The sequence below is a fragment of the Symphalangus syndactylus genome, chromosome 11 (genome assembly GCF_028878055.3).
Source record: "Symphalangus syndactylus isolate Jambi chromosome 11, NHGRI_mSymSyn1-v2.1_pri, whole genome shotgun sequence".
NCBI classification, from domain to species: domain Eukaryota; kingdom Metazoa; phylum Chordata; class Mammalia; order Primates; family Hylobatidae; genus Symphalangus; species Symphalangus syndactylus.
The window spans coordinates 111676101-111702539 of record NC_072433.2 but is presented as its reverse complement, the minus strand read 5'-3'; the positions used below and the strand labels follow the sequence as shown (position 1 = coordinate 111702539).

The window sequence follows — 26439 nt, the reverse complement described above, 5'->3', positions numbered from 1 at the left end:
AATGGGCCACTTGAGGACATGGATTGCATCCATTAGTGGCGCATTCACCAAAAGGCAGATGAAAATAATCTGTACCAACAAGGATCACAACAGGAAACATCATCTGAATTTTCCACTATTGACAATCTTGACTATGTAGCCTGGGATTTGCATTGCCAAGCAACACGTTAAATAATTTTGTATCTCTTTGAAATCAATTTCTGGTGATCACACATGCAGATTGAAAACTATGGCTTTAAGATTTACATTCAGTGAATAAAATTTACGTTCCCTGAAAGGCAAAGAAGACTGTCATTTCATGCCTCCTAACCTTCATTGTCTATTTCCCTTTGGCACACACAAGCAACCTAGTATGCACAAACGTACGTTCCCATTTTGGAGAGATAGCTTTCTGCTCTGTCAACTTTGTTTTATAAAAGCTCTGTTTTCTTTATTGCCTTTATCTATTACATCTGTAAAATTTATTTTAAGCAATGACAAATCTCTCTTTGGGGCCCAGAGTCTGGGAGAATAACCACTGGCAGGCTATTGGGAGGAGATTTGTTGGATATGACTGTTCATTAAACTGCAAGGAATAGTGGGAGAGGCCAACAGTCTGGATCTGCCATGGCTGGGCACGTTATGGGCTGTGTTTAGAGCTTCTACATCAGGTGAGCAACAAATGTACCTCATCGATTGTTTTTGTAATAGTCCAATAAAACTGGATGGCTACTGCAATCTCAGGAATATTCCTGATTTCTTTGACTTGTGAGATTACTTATTCCACAAAAGTTTCTAATGAAAAAATAGAAATACATAAAACCAAATTGTTTACAGCTATACCATTATCAGATTATTTTAAAAAAGGAAAGAACCAACTGAGACGGGCTCCTTCACTTACGAGATATCAGAAGCAGCTGATGAACAATTTTCACCTTCCCAGTTTTTACTTTTATATTTGACTGGGGAACATAATTATAATACAGGAGCTCTTTTGGCTCTGTTGTACTTTATTTTAATATTTCATGTAATTGAAGCATGGCAGTTCAGCAAATTAAATTTATTACCATTGGTGTGCCAGTAAGTATTTAACAACTGGCTCTGTGGTGGGAGTTGCAGGGAGAGAGCCCTGATTTGTAACATTTGCTGTTTTCTTTGGTGATTATATCACCACCAGGGTTAGTTTCAAGTTTCCAGTGTGATGTCACTGAACATGGTATTTTTTTTTTTTTTTTTGAGACGGAGTCTTGCTCTGTCTCCCAGGCTGGAGTGCAATGGCACAATCTCGTCTCACTGCAACCTCCGCCTCCCGGGTTCAAGCCATTCTCCTACCTCAGCCTCCTGAGTAGCTGGGATTACAGGCACCCACCACCACGCCCAGCTAATTTTTTGTATTTTTAGTAGAGACGGGGTTTCACTATGTTGGCCAGGCTGGTCCTGAACTACTGACCTCGTGATCCATCCACCTCGGCCTCCCAAAGTGCTGGGATTACAGGCGTGAGCCACCGCGCCTGGCCTTGAACATAGTATTGAGAAGAGATGCTTGCCACCTGCAGCACATGCCTCCAACATACCACTGTCATCGTTGAGATGACCTTAGCCTTGTGGGTCCCCATCCATACATGCATTGTTCCTTCATGACACTGTTATTTATAAATAAGTTTATGTAAACTTATACAGTGCATTTAGAAGTATGGTATTAGAAGTTAGACTACCTGTGCTCCAAATCTCTGACTTTCTGACCTGCGGCAAGTGAGCCAGTGAAGCTTTCCAAGAGTTACTTTGCTCATCAGTAAAATAGCAATAATAGAAGAACCTGACACACAGGCTCTGAGGAATTAATGAGCTATATATAAACACTTATTCTTGCGACCTACACATAGCAAAGCGCTCAATCACTGTTCCTAATATTTATTTTCTGTCTTTATCCTCTGGGGACAATAACAAAAATGTTAACTGCCTAGTGTGTAAAATAATGCTTATTTTATTAGTTTTGAATTGCCTTCTTCTAAGCTTCAGAGGAAGCCCCAACTTCAACTTTACCAAGATTCAGTGAGCAAATCCTGAGTTCAGTTTGTCCATAGGCTTACAATTTTTAGTGATTTCAATTTTGACCCCCTGCAGTTTCCATCTTTATTAACTCAAGACTTAAAATTTGTAGTGTGTCTTTTTTCAGCAGCTACTTGAATATTTTGGTTTTTTTCCTCTGAATTGTTTCCTAACTTATTTCTAGGCTATAAGAAATAGGATGACTCAAGAAAGTTCATTTATATAAGAACAGGCTATTATTTTGTTTTGAATGCTTTACAAAATATGTTTTGGCCCTGTTAGCCCATTGTATTTATGAGCTTAATGTGCTATGATGTTGCATTCTTGTTTGTTAAAAATTAAGGATTTGTTAAAAATTTAAGCTACAGATACAGGACTACAATTTAAAGGGAAAAGGTTAATTGCAAATTTTAGGTTTCCTTGATCTAATTCTCTCTAATATTAAAATTAAGTTGAACTGAATGGCACCAGAAAATGTAATCGGCCGCACCAGGAGACTTTATCAAGACAGAAAGCATTGTTCTCCTAACCAGTGCCTTTTTGGAAAGCTTATCAAATTTAGTATTACTTTCACATATCTGGGAGTCAATCCATTATCTAGCACACAAATGGAACAGAATTTAAAATGGCTTTCTGCTCATTGGTTTGGGAAAGTGTGCACTAATTCATAGTATAAAAAGTATACTAATTCATATGCTGAGATGTACTAAATAAAGTGTTAATAGCATAATACTTTGGCTAAATGTCAAAGTCTTTTGTGGCTGAAAATTTCTCAATCAAAAGCTGTGTATAAAACCAAACCATTTGGTTTTTGTGCTTTTTCCCTGAACCCAAGAAATTTGATTTCCAAAATGTCAACATGTGCTTTCTCCCTTGAAGCATTCACATTCTAGCCTGTTGTTTACCACTTTGAACAGCAAGGTTTGGGAGGTGGGACGGGTTTTGTGCGTGCTGTGTGGTGGGCCAGGTCTGTGTCCCCGCCGCGGTGAGCAACAGACCTGGACGCTCTGGTGTGTACCTTCTACGGCCACACCACTCGCCTTTCCCTCCTGTCTCCCCTGAGAGGCCTGTTTGGGTAAGAAGAGATAATGGGCTGCCTGTTTTCTCTTTCAAAGAAAACCGGAAAGCCTTTGGACCAGTAATTCTGCCACCCCTTTAGAGTGCTGAATTTCTTCAAAGGAAGCCTGAGTGGAATGCTGTACTCTTCACCTTGAGGCTATCCAGTCTGTTGCTGGCTGCTCACAAATAGAGCTAGCAGTTTCCACTGAAAAAGATCTTTAGTTATTTTAAGCAAAGGACATCAGAAGGAAATAATAGGTTTCTACCTCATTCTTCCATCAGGCATTTTCCTGCCCTATATACTAATCCCCACAGATATTTGCCATGAAAAAATTTATTTATTGTTCCAGATGGCAACCCCCAAGTGTTAGCATTGTCCAGCCAAACGTTCTGTTTACATTGGTATTAGATTTACTGGTTCAGGGACTGTGGCGAGTACAAATCAGATTTTTGTCCAGAAGTGTGCGTGTGTGTGTGTGTGTGTGTGTGTGTGTGTGTGTGTGTGTCTGTGTGTCTGTAACTCTTGAGAGAATTACAAGGCAACCTGGGAGGATGCTGAAAGATTTGGTCAGGTTTTCTTTCAGTGGAGAGAGGTGTATAAAACACACGCTGCTGATGAGCAGCAATTAACAGTGCATTACTTTCTGGAAAAGGCTTGAGGTCGGCTGCCCTGCAGGTCAGAGTCAATAAAGCCTGAGTTACTAACAATAGCCTTTCTCTCGCCAAAGCCTTGGACTTAACCCTAACTTCATCAGACCAGAGAATAGGAGAATAATGCGAACAATAGGAGTCTTGGAGGTTGACTTGGGCCTAATGCACAGAGGCAGTAAAAGCTGTCAGAGAGTGTGATTGATTGGCTCACACGCCTTAGTCCCCAGTGCGAAGCACTAATGTTCCTGCCTCTTCTGAGAGGGCTGATGTGCCACCTGGGGTCAGAACTTATCAGCCTGTAGGGCTAATGTTTCAGATGAGGCCAAAGTGCAGTCAATAATTTATACGGAAATTTGTGCTCAGATTCGCAAGGAAAGCAGGTTTTGACTTGAATTCCTCAGTCATCCAAGAAAGAAGTCAGGAGCCAACTTCAGATCTTCCTGCTAACATCGCTGCTGTGTATATTAATAATACTTAAGACAAACGTTAATTGAAGAAGACAATTTAAGTCATCATGAAATATTTATTTAGCAGTCAACATTTGGAGCCAAATTTCAGGAGTTTCGGAATTGATCAGTGAAATGGGGAAAGGAAACAGCAGCAATTTTGAATTCATGAAAAAACAAAATCACCTCTAGAATGTAATAACCAGGTCAGGTTAAATCAGAGTGACTTCGGGAACTATTAAGTGTCCATGGGGAGGGTCGGTTTACAGGCCCTGAAATTGAGGTTCATGATACTGACAACATGGAGAGAAATGTTAGGTGATATCAAGGACTAGAAGAGATACAAATATCGGAGAGGAATTAGGTTTCAGTTAGATGCCTTGAACACTTCATCCTGTTTGCAGAGAACAGTTAGCTGACTGTGTGTACAGACGATCTCCGTGTCTGTGTAAACACACGCATTTACACGCAGAGTATATAGAAATAGTAAAGCAGTGACATCGGGCAGGCTGGTCAATCAATAACCAGCTAAGTTTTGTTCTGCTCCAGCAAAATGACGACTTTGCTCCAGTAAGTGCTAACAAAGGCCCTTTTACCTTCCCTGTGCTGGAGGAGAGCACTATTAGTCACACTTCATTAGGCTTGTTTACAGAAAAGAGCTGGTCTCTAAGCACGTTATTGAAATACTTGTAACTCTGTGGGGCTTTTTTTTTTTTTTTTCTTCCCTGAAAGATAAGAAGGTTGGAATGTGGAATGGGGGAGGGTGGGAAGGCAGCCTCTGAGTGCTGTCAAGAAAACTGGTGGGTCCAGATGGGAATTGGAAAGATGAGTTCATGTTTAACCTGCTCCGTCCATCTGCATCCCCAGAGCCTTGCTGCAGAGTCTCATTGCTGTTGTCACGGTACTAGGGAGCTTTAATTTTGGCTTTTGTAATTTAGACAAATGTCAGGCATTCAGTTAGCTGTTCCTGAAAACATGAAATGAGGTTTCCTTACCCTGAAATAGTCCAGAGATGAGCCTTCAGTGATTTAGAACTGCATTTCTCAGTTGACTTTACTATTGAGTAGTCAGAGGAAATGTTTGCTTTAAAATGGATGGGTTAGGAAAGATAACTTTTATATTGGTTGAAATTGGTGGTGGGTATAGAAATAATAAAAGAAGTCCCTCAGGTTGAAATTTGTAGCCCTTAAGATTCTAAAAGATAGATAGGCCACATTTATAGTAAGCCTGGTCACCAGCAATGTGGGATAATTAGTGTAGATGCGCATAACTGAGTTTGCTTCACCTGGGAGGAATGCGGGAGGGCTTGCTGCCAGCTGCGTTTCTGAGTGTGGAATTCATAGCATTTTGGCATCTCCTTCCATTCTTCAGCTTATGACCTGGGTGAGTTACAGGAGAGTTTAAAAGATGAGGACGCCATAGTACATATGCTGAGTGGCTTCTTTATGCCAGTGCTCATGTTAAATACTTTACATAAATCACATCTTATTTAATATTCATATTATCCCCATTTTATAGATGAGATAGATGAGGAAACTGAGGCTCAGGTAGGTTTAGGTTAGCTCAAGATGAAGCAGCTACAAAGCTGGTTGTGAACAGGTGAGTCTGCCTCTGTCTCCAGAGACATGCTTTCAGGTGCTTAGGGTGCTCCATTTGATGGCCACTGTTTATTCTTTCTTCCTTCCTACTCCTCAAACATGACTGCAGACTAAACTTGATTAGAGTTCATCCTTTCAGCTTTCCCTGTTGCATTCTGAACTTGAGCCACATGCTGTGGCTTCTCTACCAGAATGTGGGAACTACTTCCCACACTGCCTGCAGGGCATGGTCACCTCCAGGAAGAACAGGGAGGTTCACCAACAACTTAAGCCTCATTCACCCTGTCACCAAAGGTGAAACTGAGTCTGGTTTCTCTGACATTCATATTCCTTGTTTCCCTTCTATATTTGCAAAGATGGTGGCTTTTTGGTGACACACAAAATGTACCCCTTTGTGTGCCATATACATGCAGATCCCTCCCATTCACTCACACACACACACACACACACACACACGCACACACACACACACACAGTTAAGAGAGGCAGTTCTTCTGTTTTTGGCTGCTGTTGTAAATTGCTATTTTAAATTTCAGTGAGTGGAATAATAGCAGAGTGATCATCTCCAGTAAACGTTGTTGGCCTTTGTAAAGAATAGCTTGTTCAGAGGTTTTATGATTTACAGAGGACACAGCTGGTGGCCAGCAGAGCGGTAGGAATGTATGCTCTCCTGGGCCCGGTATAGCTAGAGATGAAAAGGGCCCAGAGCTGGCACAAAAGCAAATAAGCGCTCTGACTTTAAATAAAGCATCATAATTTATAGGAAGCCTGGCTCTTCAATCCCAGTGAGACACATGAATCAGTAGCAGCTTTTTGATGTGGAGCATAATTGTCAATTGGTTCCCACTGTCTCCTTATAGCTCAAGGACTGGGGATGGTAAGAAATTACTTTAAGATACAGTCCTATAATCTATAGTTGTATTACACATATTTTGACAAGCAATTCAATAGCATTTAAACCTGGAATTCTGCTAATCACCCATGACCTACTGATGTACAAGAGGTGGTGGGTTTGTGAGGAAAACTAGGTGATGAGAGGCGTTAGGAAGACGATAGCTCCTATTCCCTTTTCCTTGCCTATCCCTCCCCACAAGGCATGAGATTTTTCATTCTTACATTTTATTTCCTTTGCATCTTTCAGTTTCATTCATCTTGGTAATTACTTTGCCTTGCTGCCTGCTCCTCCTTCCTTTGCTCCTGCCACTGGGGAAGAATTGGGCACGAAACAGACTATGCTGCCAGATACAGAAAATAGGGAAGTGGCAGATAGCTGTTAATGACTTCTCAAATTCAGAGCATTTACACCCTTCTACGCCCTTTTAGTCCTAGAGTACTCTGTTTTTTGGTGAGTGGCATGGACGGGGAGTTTTTGCCTGAAGGATGATTTATTTTTGTCTGGTTTTGCTGTTCTCTTTACCTGTTTTTTTCTAGTCGAAGTAATGGCATCGTGGAGAGCTTGGGTATCTGTGTAGTTAACTTTAAAAAAAACCTGTAATTAATATTAAGTGCAGGAAAGGACTGGGACCAATGATTTGAAAGGCTGCATTCTTTCAGTTGCTTATCTTCAGTGACATCCTGAGTCTGACAGTGGGAGTAAGTGAAAGCTGTTTCCCTCTCATTTTGAGAGACCCTGGCCCTGTGCTATGTGCCCAGGGCCACTTGTAATAGCTGTCTTCTAAAATAACACCCTTAGGAAAGGAATGACCATTAGGAGGTAATACCACAAATCTGTGTCATTATTATGGCTCATAGTAGGCCTAGTTCAATAATTACAAAATACCTTTCCCAAACTTTTTAACACTTTTATTTAAAAGAAGAAAAATATGTCCTAACAAGCTAATGATACAAGCTTGTGAGACTGGATTGGGGGAGGGGAGTCAATTCTGTTACAGTGGGCATTGAACCTTTGTTTTCCCACGAAGAGAGGGAGGAGGAAGAGAAGGAGAAAGCATTCTGCTACTCTAATGAAGAAATTTGGCTTTAAAAAAGTAGAGGGTTTGAGAAACCTGCCCCACACTAGAAATCGTCATCCAAACTCATCAGATTTCAGACCAACCAGTGGTGCCTGACAAGGAGCAGGAGAAAAATTAAGTTTCAAACTTAGCATTAGAAATCGGAGTGATGCTGTTGCTTAGTTTGGTGGCACTAAGCCTCAAAGGAGGCAGCTACTTACTAGGAAGTTTAATCAAAGACAAGAAATAAAACCCCTTGGTACAAATGTATACAGACACACACTCTATACATGTACATATTCAGTTTATGCATTTGAATTTCTCCAAATGTCTGTCTCAGAAGACTGTATTTTTTTATTTGATTCTATCTTCCTTCCTCCTTTGTCCCTTGCATCCTGTTGTGTGTTGACTGAGCCCTGATGGACCACAGCATGAAGACCATCCCTTTTGGGGTACAGGGGGTGGCTTTTGATGCATCCCAGTTAAATGTCTGACTTGCTGACCTTGCTGAAGCAAGCTCAGGGGACTTGTCTTCTTCCCTCCTCCCCCAACACTATTACCTCAAACCTGTTCTGCCTGCCCGTCCCCAAAGTAGGGACTCCGGGAACCTTAGCAGAAACTACTAGAGGAACGGTCTACACAATAAGGGGTACATACTGTATATGAATGGTGCAGTACATATATTTGATTTTATTTTAAAGCTGGCCTCAAGTCATCCAGGGCAATGTTGCTTTAGGATATGTATGTTAGCCTAACTTAAAAGCAAATATTTTGTTACTGATCAAAATTCCTGATTAAAAATTACTTTCTAAAGATCTCCATGTGATTTTTTTTTTATGATGCTCTTTGTTACCTAAAATGTCTAAATTACACCTATGACATTTTATAACTAGGACACTTGCTTGGTAGAACATAATGTTTTGATTATTTAAAAGAAGTAAAGCATGTCTTTCCACAGTAAACATTAATTGATCTTTAATGATCTGTTTTTTGTTTGTTTGTTTGAGATGGAGTCTCGCTCTGTCGCCCAGGCTGGAGTGCAGTGGCGTGATCTCTGCTCACTATAAGCTCTGCCTCCCGGGTTCACGCCATTCACCTGCCTCAGCCTCCCGAGTAGCTGGGACTACAGGTGCCCACCACCACGCCCGGCTATTTTTTTTTTTTTTTTTTTTTTTTTTTTTTTTTAGTAGAGATAGGGTTTCACTGTGTTGGCCAGGATGGTCTCGATCTCCCGACCTCGTGATCCGCCCGCTTTGGCCTCCCAAAGTGCTGGGATTACAGGTGTGAGCCACTGCACCTGGCCTCTAATGATCTGTTTTGATTTAGTATTTTTTTTCATGTTATATCTTCGGCCCTTTAAGTTTTCACTGATGCTTAAACTTGGTCAGTGAAAATATTGTCACCATCTGTATGTGCAGTGCAGCCTCCCATGTGAACATATGGGACAGTATTTTAGTGTTACCGGTGGTGCCTTATAAAAGTCTTATTTCTGCTCCCTCTTCTTACTCACAAGACTCCTTAACAGGCCATTGTATCTTCTAGAAGTGGGAAAGGATAATGTTACTAGGGAAGCAAGAAAAAAGCAGCTAGGGCTTCTTTTAGCTGACCAGTCAACTGGATATTGACCACCTGTCTTCATGAGAAAGAAATAGATGGCAGTGAATAAGCGAGAGTCTAGTTTTCCAAAGAAGCTCAATGATTTTCCCAAATCAATACAGCTCATCAGGCCTCAGAACAAAGGCTGCGGGGGAGGTGACAGTGATGGAAGTGGCTCTGTGTTCTTTTGTGTATTAAACCATAAGGCCCAGGGGGAAACAAGGTTTCTTTAGCTGTGTAGTGTGTGTGTGTGTGTGTGTGTGTGTGTGTGTGTGTGTTTAGGGCTTATTTTGTGTATTTAGGGGGGAAATCCTTTCAGATTTTTTTTAAAAAAAGGATTTCCATAGATTGTATACCAATGATCAAATGTACTTTTGAAAGAGATAAGTACAGTCAAGTAAGAAAGACTATCATGTTTTAAAATGCAGAGTAGAACAGCATTTTTTCATTGCTTTTGTTATTGCTTAAGGTTTCATTTTTTTGTTGTTATATGTGGATTGGGTTTAGATGAACCAAAAAAAAGAGTCTGTGTTCAGATTAACCTCTGGCAAACCAAGAATCGTAACTACCCTCCCATAAACAAACCCTGTTCCTAATGCCCTGAAAATAACACCAAACCCTAATAGGAATGCTCAACTGTCATCTGAGAGGTTATAATTAACGCAGATAGAGTGATGCCAACATATTCCAGCCACTGACAGAGAAGATCTATCCAAACCAGCAATTTTTAGCCCTTCAGTCCTTTAATCTTTAAGCTCACTGTGCTTTCATAAAGTAGTACATTAACACCAGAGCAGTGTCTCTCTGGGGTTTATGACTGGGGTGGTGGCACACTAGGGCATAAAGTGTTTCATTACACTTCCTTTTGTTAGTACTGCCCTATCTCCCAAGCTCCATTGCCATACACTATTTGTTCAGATAAAGCCCTATGTTCAGGGTGACTAATCGCAGCACTGTGTTCCAGATGGTTTGATTACAGGATGTGGTTAAAGTGACTCTTCAAACATTCAGCCCAGCGGTAGGGCTCTTTAAAAAAAACATACTGCATTTTATGATCATGTGACAACACTTACTTTTCCTGTCCTAGTGCTCTATATATACTTGGCACAGGTAATGGGAAAGTCCCTCTGATTTTTGGCTGGCAGGTATTTTATGAGCAACCTTAGTTGTACATTTTAAATTTTCCCAAATAATTATATTTGAAGAAGGATCTGTCTGAAGGTTATAAGCTCCGAAGCTGGAACAGCGAAGCTTTTACTATACAAGATTCAGCTTTTACAAAGTACCAGTATTGAATACCACAGAGTGACGACAACATAATAATGGGGGGAGGGAGTCCTGAACAAAGAAATGGTGATAAATCATACCTTGTACAATAGTCACATTGTGTAAAAATGTAGGGTAATATGATATCTGAAATATATGAATTTTATCCTGTACTCATGAAATCAGCATATTGTGACATTTTGTCACCAATGTTTCACTAGAAAAAAATACATAAAAGGAAAGAAACGTGTAAACTTTCTTATTTAAAGGCATATGGCATGAATGGGTTATCAATTGGTGTTATTCGAATGAGGTTTCTGTTTTCTGCCTGGATGCACATCAAATGCATCCAGATGTGGTAGTCTGAGAGAGTTCAAAAAAACTTCTGTCTGATTCCAAACTCAGCATTTGCGATGGCTGGCAAAGACTTCTGTCCCAGGGATGAGGCACTTTAAAGACTCTGAAGCAGTCTTTAAACTCAATACAAACAGAATTATGTCGATCCACTGGGAAATCAGGCATTTGCCCCGTTCTTGAGGAAACAGCTTCACAAATACCAGAAATAATAATTCATAAACCACATTTATAACATGTTGGGAGCAAAGCCTCTCCACAGAGAATGTCTATCATCTATAAAACTAGTGGGAGATTATGCTTATTGAAAAAGTATGGTAGTAATAAAAGGAAGTCACTGAGTAGGATTCAGTCTAGACTCTCTCTCTCCTCACCTAGTTCCTAGGTGTTTAATGAATTCTCACTATTAGGTAGCCACTGTGCTGCCGGGGTTGTGAGTGCCGACACTGCTGCTATTTTCAAGGACTGTCATCTAGTTAGAAGAGATAGGCATACTGTGTATATGAGCAGAGTAAAATATTATGGGGGCCACGTATTACGGTAGGACAAATAGCCTCAAGTTCAGACCTGGGAAGTTCTCCTTGTCATTCAGGGTCCAAGATGAAGGAGACTCTACCACCTTCATCCTGAGGCCTTCGAGATCACAATAGCCATTTCCATTGCAGCCAGACAGAAAGGGATGAGAGGCTCTTACGGGCCAGGCCTGGAAGTGGCCCACATTGATCAGTTCTCTCACTTGATTTCCGTAGGACTCAGTCACATGGCTGCATCAGACTGACAGGGAGGCTAAGAAGGAGTCTAGCTGTGAGCTCAGAAAGGGGAGGGAAACATGGCTTGTACATTTCCATCAGGGCAAGAACTGTTTATGCAGTGCTGTGGGGATCCAAGAGAGAATGGCTGTCTTTTGGTGGTGTGCCTGGTATGTGTGTGTCTAGGGCAAGGGTTCACAGAAGTGAGAACCTTTGCATTTGTCTCCATTTGCTTCTAATTCATTAGGAACTTTAACTTTCCCTAGGGATTTGGACTAAGGCATCTTCAAGGTTTCTTTTAGGGGAATTAAAAATGTGACATGAAGAATGGTTGAAGAAACTTGTCTAGGCTGGAGAGTAAAGAAGAGATAGAGGCTGGGTGTGGTGGGTCACACTGTAATCCCAGCATTTTGGGAGGCTGACGGGGGAGAATTGCTTGAGGCCAGGAGTTCAAGACCACCCTGGGCAACATACTGAGAGCCCATCTCATTAAAAAAAATAGGAAAAAGAGAGAGAGTGAGCAGGAGGTGGGGAGAATGCCAGCATGGCCATTATCCTTGCCTGGATGAAAGGCTGTTGAGTGGATGATGGGTGGGCTGCATCTGCAGGGTATCAGGAGGCTCAGCCAGGACCAAGGTATTCAAAGACAAATTTAGTTTAACACAAGGAACAACTTTTTAACAAGATGGCTGGAAAATAACTAGGCAGTCCTGGAGGAGTGCTGGTGAAATCTTCTATCAGTGATGAAGCTGGAGAGAAAAGGGACACACACACACACAAAGCCCTGAGGGTGTTGCACCAACGGTGCAGTTGGCTTCCTGGTCTCATAGCTATTGCACCCTTGGAACTTCGGCCCATCATAGTTCTTTACACCTCTTACTACCTTGCAAGCTTTAGGCTTCTACTCCTATTGCCAATTCTTTGGAACTTCCATATTTCTCATTCAGATTCCCAACATAAGTCCCTGTTGGGCTGGCTGCCTTTGCTCCAGGTGCCCATCACTGGTCCAGTAAGATGGGGGCAGGGTTAGGATCACTGGTCTAGGTGGGGGCACCATGAACATGAAATCCAGGGTCTAGCCTGATGTGATAGCATAAGGGGCCTACTGTAAAAATGCAGGTAATAGACAAAACTGTACTTCCACGGTGTATGCCTGTGTCTGTTCTGTTCTTTTCATGCACAGACTCTTGAAGTACAGAGTTTGGATGGAGCTCCAAGTAAAACGTGGTTGATTCCATAGCACCAAATAGGCACCTAATGTGTAGACCCTGTAGACACACACAGTAGTGTTTGTTGGGCTTGACATCTTCCTGGAAACCCTTTACAAAGGACATAACAGAACGCTGACTGAAATCCTTATGAGGTCTCAGGGTTTTTTGGCTTAAGGAAGTAAGAGGCTCAGGTTATATAATAAAGACCTTGTTCTTATTAAATGTCTGTAGGTAATAGGTCTTTGGGGCAGCGTCTTAGTCAAAGTGTTACCAGTACAAAGAAGAAACCTGTGTGTGGTCAGCACACTCTCAAACCATCCATTGTACTCTTAAGCTGTATTCTTACTTTATTAGTAATAAGCCTCAGATATTTTTCAAATATAAAATGTTACAGGGCATTAGCCCTCTGACAAAGGCCAGGCCCAGTCCATGGGTAGAAAGGGGAGAAGAATAAACCTGGTAGAATACTTGAATATAAAGATGAAAAGTACCTGTATAGAGCGTCCCCAACACCTAGCTCACAGGCTAGATGTTTGAATAAATGTGCACGAAAAGAAACTAATCTTTCTGGAATAAATATACACTTATTTCCAACTTATATGTGAGAAATAGAACTTTATGCCAAAATTTATAAAATACAAATTTGCGCTTTTAAAGAACTAATTTTCATCATGGGCATTTATGCCTTCAGTAAGTGTAGTCTGCTTTATATGACTGTGGGTTATAAAATGTTCAAGATTTTGAGATTTCAGCAAAATGATAAATCATTTGCATGTTTTAGAATTTAAACACGACCTTTATACTTGGCCCTTCACAATGGGGTGTTGTCTAAACATAGACCTTCTTACAAAGAAACAGTACACTGTGTAGTTTATATGAGAAACATTCCTTAAGCCTTCATTCCAATATAGAGTGGCAGATTTGGCTGTGTAAACATGTGCCTGTATATATTCGGATGTGAATTGTGGGCAGATTTAAATACTCTGTGGCATTGTGAAGCGGCTCGTACATATAAAGAAAGATAGACACAAGCACACATATTTAATTAGCACTGCTTGATGGAGACTGTTCAAAATCTCCTTGGGTGTAAAGCATTTGTTTTGAGCATTTTAAATACGGAGTGCTTCTGGAAAAATAAGGGTGACTTATTTAGGCCCTTTGAAGTTGAAAATGGATTTTTCTTTCCAGGACTTGATTCCTTCCGAGTGCAAATAGCAACGGCATCACTTGTACTTCGATAAGAGGTCTGCTTGTGTGGTTTCCAGAAAGAGCAGCAGGAGATGTGAATAATTTTACAGTGAGGAAGTTGCAGCTGCAGATTAGCCTTTGTGACAGCTTCAACCTGTAGTCCCAGATAACCAGTGATTAATTGCCTGCCCTGGGTCCCTTCCTTTTTTCCGGCTCCAGGTTTCCCTTGAGCCTGTTTTGAGACGGTGAATTTCGTTCTGAGGATTCTGCGTGGGCCGGCGTGCTGTGTGGTGCCGCGTGGTCGGGGGAGCGCAGCACGGTCACGCAGACAGCAGCTTTCACGGCACGGCCGGACTCGTTAGTGAGAATGAGCCTGTGTCCCGCGTGCACCGAGGTAGCCGAGCAGGGCAGGCGGCTCTCTAGCCCCGCACGGCCAGCGCGCCGTGGGGGCTGCGTCCGTTTGCCTCCGCCACGCTCGCCTCTACCCGACCGCTGCCTCTGTGCTCCGAGCGGCCGCCTCGGCCCAGCCAATCAGACGCGAGTGCTCGCAGTGGGCGCCGGCCAATCCGCGGCCAGCGTTCTCGGGAAACGCGAAACCCTTAGGGGAAAAGCAATAACAAAAGCCTTTCACTGCAGACAAATGTTAAGTGTCTGTGCAGACTTTTCCTGTTTTTAATTTTATTACTGCAAGAATGGAAGGTTTGTTGTTTCTTTCATGTTTCCTTTCAAGCAATTTTAATTATACATTTGTGCTACATCAGGGACTCTGGAACGCAGTGATTCAGCCTATTGGATCTAAAGCTAAAATGCAGTAACCTTCTGGCGATACAGATATATTCCTGCACTGTAAATATAGCTGACATGCTAAAGAATTTTAAGCAGCTGCAAAGGTCTTTGACACCACACACAGTGCCCCAGAGAGCAGATGATGAGAAAACCAGCTCAGTCTTCCCCTTCGCCTCCTCTCCCACCCCCTCCCCTTTCCTGAAGGGATGTGCTCATAAAGAATCCTTTCCTCCAATTGTTCTGTCTTGTGCAGATTTTGACCAAATGCCCAATTACCATGGATTCTCATCGCAATATGAAATTTTATACTCAATGGTTTTAAAAAAATGTCCTGAGGGAATTACATTGGAATCAGCTATGATTTGAGGAAATACTTGCTTTGCTCCATCTTAGCCTTTCCCCGGCTAGCCTATTGCTACAATACACTGAATTAACACAGAGTAAATAATTCAGCTGTTGCCTAAGTAATAGCAACATAGACCATATGGGAAACAATTTTAAAATCTCCTTTTGAGACTTTGGAAAGAAATCGTTCTCCATTACTTGAGTCCCAACCATTCAAATATTTTACCTGCTGTTAAAAGGTTCCCAAGGAAATGAGTCTTACCTTGTGAGGTTTCCCTTACCATAAAGGAGCCCAGTACAGATTTTCTGTAAAATTCACAATGGCAATGGTAATGCAAGTGAGCAAACTAGCTAGAAATAGATTTTGACTAATGTCTTCTGGCGCTTCCAAGAAAGAGTAGAGGTAGATGCAGAAAAGAAAACAAAGGCTTACCTAAATATTTTATTTCTTTACCCTAAAAATTTATGTATGTCTCAAAATCAAGGTTCTATTAAAATATGCTTTAAAGAAGTGATTTTTGTAATTTGGCGTTTGTCCTCTCAGAAATAAAGAGGATATTATATTTTCTCTGTGACATTTGGTATACTAAGCGCACTTTAAGTTTAGTAATTCACAGATGCAGTGCTAAATTAAATTGTCTGTCTGAAAAGCAGTTGGAAAAAGCAGAATGGCTTGCAGGAAACGAGTGTGTTAGTTTTGAGATTTCTTTTCTAATCCTCTGAGGCAAATGCTTACCAAAGTTGATTCCAAAGATAACCCGAAGAGTAAATCTATTGTGCACATTTATTTTCTTAAGAGGGCTATTTTAGGAGTCCTTAATATGAAACAAGACCAAACACTGAAACAGATACGGTACCCAGGCTGATTATTGTCTTGCAAAGTCAAAGAGGGGAGGATTAGGGAAGTGAAATCATAGTTGATTGTCTGCTATCTGGACTCTTTAAGTCCCCACTGTCCTGTCTATGCCTATTTTTATGCACCTGCATAATTAGTTTTTCTTAATAAAAATCACCATCATTTTATATTGTTGAATTGGAAACAAAACCGATTGCTTTCAGTCACCCTCTGGTTTAAGCACTGGTAACTGGCGCTAGTTTATGTTGGCTGCTTGCCAAACGAAAGCAATTATGTGTAATAATAGAAAAATTAAGAGGTGAGTGTTGCTGTTTTACAGCAGGACATGGCAAAAACCATTTCCTTCTGTCAGCAGTATCTTGATTACACTCTCACACACAGTCTCACCCTTTTGTACCACATGCGCACGCGCACAAATGCACAACACATATTATTTCCTGTGGGTTTTAACTTGAGGTCACTGAAACCAGAAAGAGGAAGAATGGAAACCACAGCCTTTAAAAGCAAATGAGAATAGAACTTTGCTGGCAAAAAAAAAAAAAAAAAAGAAAAATAATAAGTGAACTGGAAATAATAGTAATCAGTGATAACTATGATCCTTTTTCATCCCCTGCCTCCTGCAGGTGTTCTAGTGGTCAATGTCACGTGGAGGAACAAAACGTACGTGGGAACCCTACTGGACTGTACCAAGCACGACTGGGCCCCTCCCAGGTACGAACAGGGCCTTTTATTTCTCTCCTTCCCCATCCTCTCTTTGCAGAGAAACTATAGAGAAAGATTCATAATACATAAAAGTGTGCCTGTAATTGAAACGAGGCAAAGGAGAAATGAGCAATTTAGGATTGAACGCAGTAAAATGCAGATGCTAGATTTCTTTTCTATCAGACGATCTCTACTCCCCACCCTTTCTCTGCTGTCTTTGTTTTCATTTTTTCTCAAAGTGGGAATTTGAACTGGATTGGAAGCTAGCTACTTGAGCGGTTTTTCTTTGGTTTTTCTGAGGAAGAATATAAGCCCTTGGTAGCCTGTTCTTTTGCAGGTGTTGGAAATTGTCAGTCTTTTCCGTGACTGGGCCCAGCCCTTAAGCTACTGGAGTGTTGACTCCTCTTTGCTGCATTGTGTACTTTGTGATTTCACCTGGCTCTTTTGGGGATGCTCATTTTCACATCTGTTACTTGCTTCCGTAGGTTTTGTGAGTCACCGACAAGTGACCTGGAGATGAGAGGAGGCCGGGGCAGAGGGAAGAGAGCGAGGTCTGCTGCTGCTGCCCCGGGCTCCGAGGCCAGCTTCATAGAGTCCAGAGGGCTGCAGAATAAGAACAGAGGGGGGGCCAATGGGAAAGGGAGGCGGGGCAGCCTCAATGCCAGCGGACGAAGGACACCCCCAAATTGTGCTGCTGAGGACATCAAAGCCAGCCCTTCCTCCACCAACAAAAGGAAAAACAAGCCTCCAATGGAGCTGGACCTGAACTCCAGCTCTGAGGACAATAAGCCTGGGAAGCGTGTCCGCACAAATTCCAGAAGCACTCCCACTACCCCTCAAGGGAAACCAGAGACTACTTTTTTGGACCAAGGCTGCTCTTCTCCAGTGTTAATCGACTGTCCCCACCCAAACTGCAACAAAAAATACAAGCACATTAACGGCCTGAGGTACCACCAGGCTCATGCACACTTAGACCCAGAAAACAAGCTGGAGTTCGAGCCTGACAGTGAGGACAAGATCTCAGACTGCGAGGAAGCATTGAGTAATGTGGCACTTGAATGCAGTGAGCCAAGCACAAGTGTATCTGCTTATGACCAGGTGAAGGCACCCGCATCCCCTGGTGCTGGAAACCCGCCTGGGACCCCAAAGGGAAAGAGAGAGCTGATGAGCAATGGCCCAGGTTCCATTATTGGTGCTAAAGCTGGGAAGAATTCCGGCAAAAGGAAGGGCCTTAACAATGAACTGAACAACCTTCCGGTAATCTCCAACATGACGGCTGCGTTAGACAGTTGCTCAGCAGCAGACGGCAGTTTGGCTGCTGAGATGCCTAAACTGGAAGCAGAAGGATTAATTGATAAGAAAAATTTAGGAGATAAAGAAAAGGGCAAAAAAGCTAACAACTGCAAAATGGACAAAAACCTCTCTAAACTGAAGAGTGCCCGGCCCATTGCCCCTGCCCCAGCCCCCACTCCCCCACAGCTAATCGCTATACCCACTGCAACCTTTACAACCACCACCACTGGGACAATACCCGGACTGCCCTCCCTGACAACAACTGTTGTTCAGGCTACACCAAAGAGTCCTCCGTTAAAACCCATTCAACCAAAGCCCACGATTATGGGGGAGCCTATCACCGTGAACCCAGCTCTGGTGTCACTCAAAGACAAAAAGAAAAAGGAGAAGCGAAAGCTAAAGGACAAAGAAGGGAAAGAGACGGGAAGCCCAAAAATGGATGCCAAGCTGGGGAAGCTAGAGGACTCCAAGGGGGCCAGCAAAGATTTACCTGGGCATTTTTTAAAGGATCATCTCAACAAGAATGAAGGGCTGGCAAATGGACTGTTGGAGTCTCAGGAGAGCCGTATGGCCAGTATCAAAGCTGAGGCCGATAAGGTTTACACTTTCACAGACAACGCTCCCAGCCCTTCCATAGGGAGCGCCTCGAGGATGGAATGCAGCACTTTGGTGAATGGGCAAGCACCAATGGCACCTCTGCATGTGTTGACCCAGAATGGGGCAGAGAGTTCAGCTGCAAAGACAAGCAGCCCGGCCTATTCAGACATATCTGATGCTGCTGACGATGGTGGTTCCGACAGCAGGTCGGAGGGCATGGGATCAAAGGCCAGTTCCCCATCAGATATTATTTCTAGTAAGGACAGTGTTGTAAAAGGGCATTCTTCAACTACAGCACAATCATCTCAACTGAAAGAGTCCCATTCTCCCTATTACCACGGCTATGATCCTTATTATTCTCCAAGTTACATGCACCCTGGGCAGGTCGGTGCCCCTGCAGCTGGAAATAGTGGGAGCACGCAGGGAATGAAGATCAAGAAGGAGTCTGAGGAAGATGCTGAAAAGAAAGACAAGGCAGAGCAGTTAGATTCTAAGAAGGTGGACCACAATTCTGCGTCCTTGCAGCCTCAGCACCAGTCGGTGATCACACAAAGACATCCTGCCCTGGCTCAGTCACTTTATTATGGCCAGTATGCCTATGGGCTCTATATGGACCAGAAGTCTCTGATGGCTACCAGCCCTGCCTATAGACAGCAATATGAGAAGTACTATGAGGACCAGAGGCTGGCAGAGCAGAAAATGGCCCAGAGTGGGAGAGGAGACTGTGAAAGGAAAAGTGAGCTCCCTTTGAAAGAGCTGGGCAAGGAGGAAACTAAACAGAAAAATTTGCCATCGGCCACAATCTCAAAAGCTCCCTCTACTCCGGAGCCTAACAAAAACCATTCTAAACTAGGGCCATCAGTGCCTAATAAAACTGAGGAGACAGGTAAATCACAGCTTCTCTCCAATCACCAGCAGCAGCTTCAGGCCGACAGCTTCAAAGCTAAGCAGATGGAAAACCACCAGCTTATTAAGGAGGCTGTAGAAATGAAGTCTGTCATGGACTCTATGAAGCAGACAGGTGTAGACCCAACCTCGAGATTTAAACAAGTAAGATTGTGGAGCGTGGCCCCAACAGGGAGAGAGCAGTCTGAGACTTGTATTATACATGTCTGGGCTTGATCTGGTTAGACTTCTGACACAGGAAAGAAACCCAAATTAGTTTTTTCTTCTGCTCTTGAAAAATATCTTAAGATTCTCGGGAGTTACTATGTAGCTCTAAAATGTACATTATCACTATTTTCTTATCATGGTGTATGGTAAAAGGAACTGTGGACGTGTGCTTTGCAGATTTGTGTTTCATGCCACTGACTTGCTCTGTGACTCTGATGAGGTCCGTTAATTTCTTTTTTTTTTTTTTTTTCCGAGACGGAATCTCGCTCTGTCACCCAGGCTGGAGTGCAGTGGCGCACTCTTGACTCTCTGCAACCTCCACCTCTGTTCAAGCGATTCTCCCGCCTCAGCCTCTTGAGTAGCTGGAACTACAGGCGCGTGTCACCACGCCCGGCTAATTTTTTGTATTTTTAGTAGAGACGGGGTTTCACCGTGTTAGCCAGGATGGTCTCGATCTCCTGACCTCATGATCTGCCCACCCTGGCCTCCCAAAGTGCTGGGATTACAGGCATGAGCCACCGTAGCTGGCCAGGATCCCTTAATTTCTTAATCCAAGGCAAGGGCATTCCACGATGGGGCTGCTGAATTCTAACTCTGAGATTCTGAGTCTCATCTCTAAAATATTTATTTTCCATTTTCAAATTTCTACTAGCATCTTCTGGGAAGATAATAAAAACTGGGTCCCTGAATTCACATTTCCCATTAATCTTTTTAATAGAATTTGAGGCCCAAATTTCTTTCACATGGGGTCAAAGATGCCTACATTTCTGCCTTACTCTCTGTATTAAGTACCCCAAAACTCAGAGCTCAGTGCTGAATGTTTGTGAGGAGGTTTGGGTGGCAGGCCTCAACAGCTGTCCCAGAGCCCCGTGGGTCGGTCAGCTTGAGAACACCTGAAAATTGGTCACCGTGAAACCGCAAACGTACTAGCACCTTCTGTCATGGTTCAGACATCCTGACCCACTGCAACCCCATGAGCATTAATCCTGGTATTTCCCAGCACCGCACATCCCCACTCCCACCCTCACCCCCATGCTTAGATAATCCCTGGTGCATAAGGGCTTCAAGAACCACCAGCCCCTACCACCGCCACCCACACACACACATTTACTTAGGCACAACTTTGCGTGTTGTCTGAGAACCTGAATCCCCAGTGGGTTTATATCATGAATGGGATGGGGATCACAAAGGCCATTTAGGATTCTCAGTTACCCCAGTTACAGAGGCATAAATCAGGCTGTCACTTCACAGGGCTGCAGAAGAATGATACAATTTGGGGGGTTTATAGATGGCTTTGTTTTCCAATAGAGAAGCCATAATGTGTGCTATTAATTTGAAATTTTGTTTTGATTAAGATGTTAGCATGTAATGAGAAGTGAGCCAATATATTAAGCCTCAGCTGCAGTCGATGAGGAAAATGTATTAGGAAACCAAGAGTTTTTCCTCCTAAGTGATGTTAATAGCTATAGCAATTACTTAAATTTACTATTATTAGCTTGAGTTGGAGTTTTTAACATTCTTTTTACCTGTGCGAGATATTAAAAGCAAATGAAGGTAGAATTAAATATGTCTGAGGATGTTATTTAGTGTTGAGAAATGACATTAAGGGCCCAGCTCTGAATTTCAGCAGACCTGAGTTTGAAGCCCAGCTCCACGACTGGGCAGCAGCATGACCTTGATGTTGCCTGAACTTTAAACACTTTGGTTTTGTCTTCTGTACAAGGGATCAATGATAACGCCTACCTGGGACATTATTACTTTGTAAGAGAGGGAGGTAGAGCAATTAGCACAGTGTCTAGCACAGAAATAAATGTCAACTTAGCATTAAAATTAAGAGTAGTAGTGCTGTCATGATTATTAACAAGTTTTCTTTAAAATTGAAATTTTAAAACAAATCTGTTGGGTTTTTTTTCTTTAAAAAAAAAAAAAAAATCAGGACCCAGATTCAAGAACATGGCATCATTATGTATACCAGCCCAAATATCTGGATCAGCAAAAGTCAGAAGAACTTGATAGAGAGAAGAAATTAAAAGAGGATAGTCCGAGGAAAACTCCTAATAAAGAGAGTGGTGTGCCCAGCCTTCCTGTATCATTAACAAGCATTAAAGAGGAGCCCAAAGAGGCCAAGCGTCCTGATTCTCAATCAATGGAGGAGAGCAAGCTGAAAAATGATGATCGAAAGACTCCTGTGAACTGGAAGGACTCTCGGGGAACAAGAGTGGCTGTCTCCTCACCCATGAGTCAGCATCAGTCATACATACAGTACTTGCATGCTTATCCTTACCCACAGATGTACGACCCCAGCCATCCTGCATATCGGGCTGTTTCTCCCGTCCTAATGCACAGTTATCCTGGTACGTGTTGTTGGTTCTGACTATATTGGAGGGAAGATGCTGTTCAAATATTAGCTGTTAAAAACTCAAGATAAATTAGAAGCTTCAAGAGTGACATTTGTTTTGCTTGTTTTTATGCTGTTTAAAGTCCCAAAGATAAAACTGATTTAATATAAGTTTTTTTAATGAAATGTCAAGAATCCTCAGCCATAGTTTCCGTAGTCTCTGATGGTCTGCTATAGCTGTTAGGCTGACAGATACTTTATTGCCTATAAAAATATTCTAAGCACTTACTGTCATAATCATTGTAGTTACTATTCCTTTCACTTAAGTGGACACGTAAATGTATGAAATGGCTGTAAGCTCAATTCTGTTTATAACCTCCCTTCATCAGGATGAATTAACTGGGAGAAGAAAATTGGAGAAGCTAGATACAGTTTAATGATGATGTAGCCCATTCTTAATGTAACCCCCTATTTTAAGATCTCTTTGACTCTTACAAATTCATGTAACCCAAATGATTTTTTTTAAAGATACAGCCTGCAACTTGATGTGGCATTTGTTGTTTATCTGCAGGGGCCTATCTCTCTCCAGGATTTCATTATCCTGTTTATGGGAAGATGTCAGGGAGAGAAGAGACAGAGAAAGTCAATACCAGCCCTAGCATCAACACGAAAACAACCACTGAATCCAAAGCACTGGATTTGCTCCAGCAGCATGCTAACCAATACCGCAGCAAGTCTCCTGCTGTAAGCCTCCTTTTGTTGTTATTTAAAAGTACTGTGTTTTGGGGAGAAAGGGGAACAAGCTAGAGAACAGTCTTGAAATATAAATGGTTTCAGAACCCAGCTGTGATTTCAGGATGCTGTTTCATCCTAATACATAAAGAATGGAGCGTTCAAAAGTAAGATGCTTTCACACATGAGAGAAAATTGTTAAGGCATGTATGGCAGTAGCAAGCTGTTCTGTTGCAAAATCTAGTATACCTTGCTTACCCAGGAGGATGGTTGTTAGGTGGAAATTTAAATTCAGAGGAACCAACTTTTGGTGCAAAATATGTTTGATAATACATTGAGAAATTAGGTAACAGAGGAGTATATTTTATATAATTTTTGTAAGTAAGTAGTTCAGAGGCTACAAACTGTTGACCTTTTGGGCAAATCAAGCTTTTCACAAAATGTTTTCTTGCGGGATATCTTTTAAAAATCAGACATTTTACATACAAGTTCAGATGACCTCTTTCTCTTGAGACAATAGAAAATCTGGGCTGGGAGTGAGCCACTGCCTGTAATCCCAGCACTTTGGGAGGCCGAGGCAGGCAGATCACCTGAGGTCAGGAATTTGAGACCAGCCTGGCAAATACGGTGAAACTCCGTCTCTACTAAAAATACAAAAAGTAGCCTAGTGGTGGTGGGCACCTGTAATCCAAGTTACTCAGGAGGTTGAGGCAGGAGAATTGCTTGAGCCCAAGAGACGGAGGTTGCAGTGAGCAGAGATCGTGCCACTGCACTCTAGCCTGGGTGACAGAGCAAGGCTCTGTCTCAAAAAAAAAAAAAGACAATAGAAAATCTGGTTCAATCACATGGCAGTAACTGATGGGAACTAGCTCCATCTAGGCAGATGTGCTACTCCCCATCAATGTGCATGGATATAAATAGAAGCTCCCCAACCTGCATCACTTATCTTTGTTGTTAGTTTGACTTCTGGAGAGATTTGAGGTTTCTGCTACTTGTATTGACCCTTCATATTCACATTAGGGTTCATGGTTGGGGGTTCATCACGAGCAAAGCTGAGTGCCCGTGACATGTAATAAGGCACAAATTTGAGCCTTGCACAGTGTGAAGCTCATTTGCAAGAGTAAGTCATGTGGCTTAGGAGTGAGAGCTGTGTCTGCTGTTTCCTGGCCTTGACTCTTTGTCATGTCCCTTTAACTCTGCTGAAGTAATACAAATATGTGTCTGTGAAAGATGGCTCTTCCCCAAAAAAGGTGACTGCTTAAGTCCTAGAGACTGTTGTGAAGAGAGACTAAACAAAAATAGGATGGTGCTTGGCTAGGAAAGAGTTTAAAGTAAATTAAAATAATAGTATCTGCAATGTGTATGAGTCTACCAGAAACTCTATAGAGAAACTAGAAAAGGTGACTTCTGAATCTTTTTCTGAGTCATCCTTCTTAGTACAATGATTTCTTTTAAGTGAGAAGGATAACTTTAGTTAAAGGGTGTCTAGGCTCTAAAGGTAGAAAGTCATAGGAAATAAACCATCCTTACCCCAAACTATGGTTTGGGAGGATGGGGGCTTCCCTTTGAGAGTTCAAAAATTGAGAGATTCAAAATGTGGGTGTAGGACAGTGATTTCTTGTGCTTTATATTGGCATATAACTTTAGGGCATGTTTTTTCAGTAGAACAAAATGTATACAGACACATTTAAAATTGTGAGATAGGTTCTCTTCACAAAATACAAGTGTAATTAGAAAACTTGACCTTAAAGATATCTCCAAAACTACTTATTTCGTAAAAGTTGTTTATGGGAAGCAATTGGGTAAATTCTTAACCTGCAATTATGAATGAATATAGAGAGAAGTCCTCTTATTTCCGTCATTTCAGGAAAATATTGGTGTCACTTGGTTTACTTTGGGTGGAGCAGTTCTTTTGTGTTGGCTTAATTCCAACTGAAACTAATGCATGTTTTTTGAAATTCTCTTTAGTTACTAAAGAATTGTGTCTTTATATTTACTTTTTAATCATTAACACAATATTGTCAAAGGGACAAAGGTGGTTTAGTACTCTTAAAAGTTGATTTTCAGAGCATGAAGGGCGAAAATTTCTCTTTTCTGTTGCAGCCTGTGGAAAAGGCTACAGCTGAGCGGGAACGAGAGGCGGAAAGGGAAAGGGATCGCCACTCCCCCTTCGGCCAGCGGCACCTGCACACGCACCACCACACCCACGTTGGCATGGGTTACCCGCTAATCCCGGGTCAATATGACCCTTTTCAAGGTCAGCAGCTCTATCATTACTATACCTTTGTCCATTCTGCTTTGGAAAACAGTTGCTAAAATTGCATTTCACATCTTAAAAATATTGAGCTTTGAGTTCACATTAGCTCTCAGGAGGGTTTTTAACACTTATTTTCTAGTGACACAGCTAAGGCTATTCCCACATCTTTGTATTCTATTGAGACATGAAATGGCTACCACTTAATAATTGTCACCAGTTGATGTTATCGGCGGCTTACGGTTATCTCACAGACTGAGGGCGGTGGTGGCCAGTGTGTGGGGCACTGAATATAACAATCAGAAGATCAGATATCTACTTCAGGGAAATTGTAGAAAAAGGGAGGGATGGTGGGATGGTTTGGTGAAATTACTTGTTCTGATTTCTGCATGCCTTTTAAGTTGCTCTTTTCCCATGGAAATCATGGGAGTAATGTGATCAGGTTTAACACTTTTATAACCTCATTCAAGGGTTTTTTACAGCCCTTCACTGCTGCGACTTCACTAAATGGGAGAATTGGGAAAGAGCAACATGTTTTAAGCCATAGGATTGATATGAGGGAATCTTCACCTTGTGGTTCATTAGTTGAGCATGTATTATTTGTCCCATCTTTGTCATCTCATAGTGGGTGGGTGGTGGCACCATCTTTACAGCTTGCTAGAATACCACAGATTGCATGGCTTTAAACAACAGGAATTTATTTTCTCACAGTTCTGGAGGCCGGAAGTTCAAGATCAGGGTGCCAGTACAGCCAGTGTCTGCTCAGGCCTCTCTTCCTGGCTTGTGTGCAGCTGCTGTCTTGCTGTGCGCTCATATGACCTCTTCTTTGTGCATGAGCTGGTGGGTGGGGAAGGGGCAGGGGGGAGCCCTTGTATGCTTTCTTATAAGGACACTAATCCTGCCCTATTAGGGTCCCACCCATATGACCTGATTTAACCTTAATTACGTCCTTATAAGCCCCATCTCCAAATCTAATCACATTGTGGATTAGAGCTTCAACATATTTTGAGGAGACATAATTTAGTCTATTGCACTTGCCAAGTTGCCTCTTGTGCTGCTGTGCGAATAGAAAGTAAGATAATGTGTTTGAAGGTGTTTCCAAAACTGGGAAGTGATATACAAATGTGAAGGGGTCATTTTTATTTTTCAAGTCTTTTTAGTTGATGTCAACTAGTAGTGTTAAAAGAGAGCTTTTCTATTTCTTAAACAATTTGTATTGAGTGTGATAAGAACTTAGAAGAGAAAGAGGTTTTATTTCTAGTCTAACACATTATATCTATATATAAATAAAGTATATATGAGAAGAAAACAATTGTCTCTTTTAA

At 42.0% G+C, this 26439-nt stretch overlaps 1 protein-coding gene across 7 annotated transcripts in view; it reads left to right on the top strand.

Annotated features, from left to right (window-relative positions):
• The window catches only part of ZNF608 (zinc finger protein 608), a 124078-nt gene that overhangs the window by 83319 nt on the left and 14320 nt on the right, over nucleotides 1–26439 (top strand). For all 7 annotated transcript variants that reach the window (XR_010114496.1, XR_010114494.1, XR_010114495.1 and 4 more), the window contains 5 exons: nucleotides 16709–16796; nucleotides 17273–19727; nucleotides 21727–22144; nucleotides 22700–22872; nucleotides 24964–25117. Coding sequence is in view for 3 of the 7 variants with exons in the window: in XM_055299069.2 (XP_055155044.1) it covers nucleotides 16709–16796; nucleotides 17273–19727; nucleotides 21727–22144; nucleotides 22700–22872; nucleotides 24964–25117 (3288 nt within the window). In the remaining 4 variants the exon portion in view is untranslated. The remainder of the gene's footprint in view (nucleotides 1–16708; nucleotides 16797–17272; nucleotides 19728–21726; nucleotides 22145–22699; nucleotides 22873–24963; nucleotides 25118–26439) is intronic.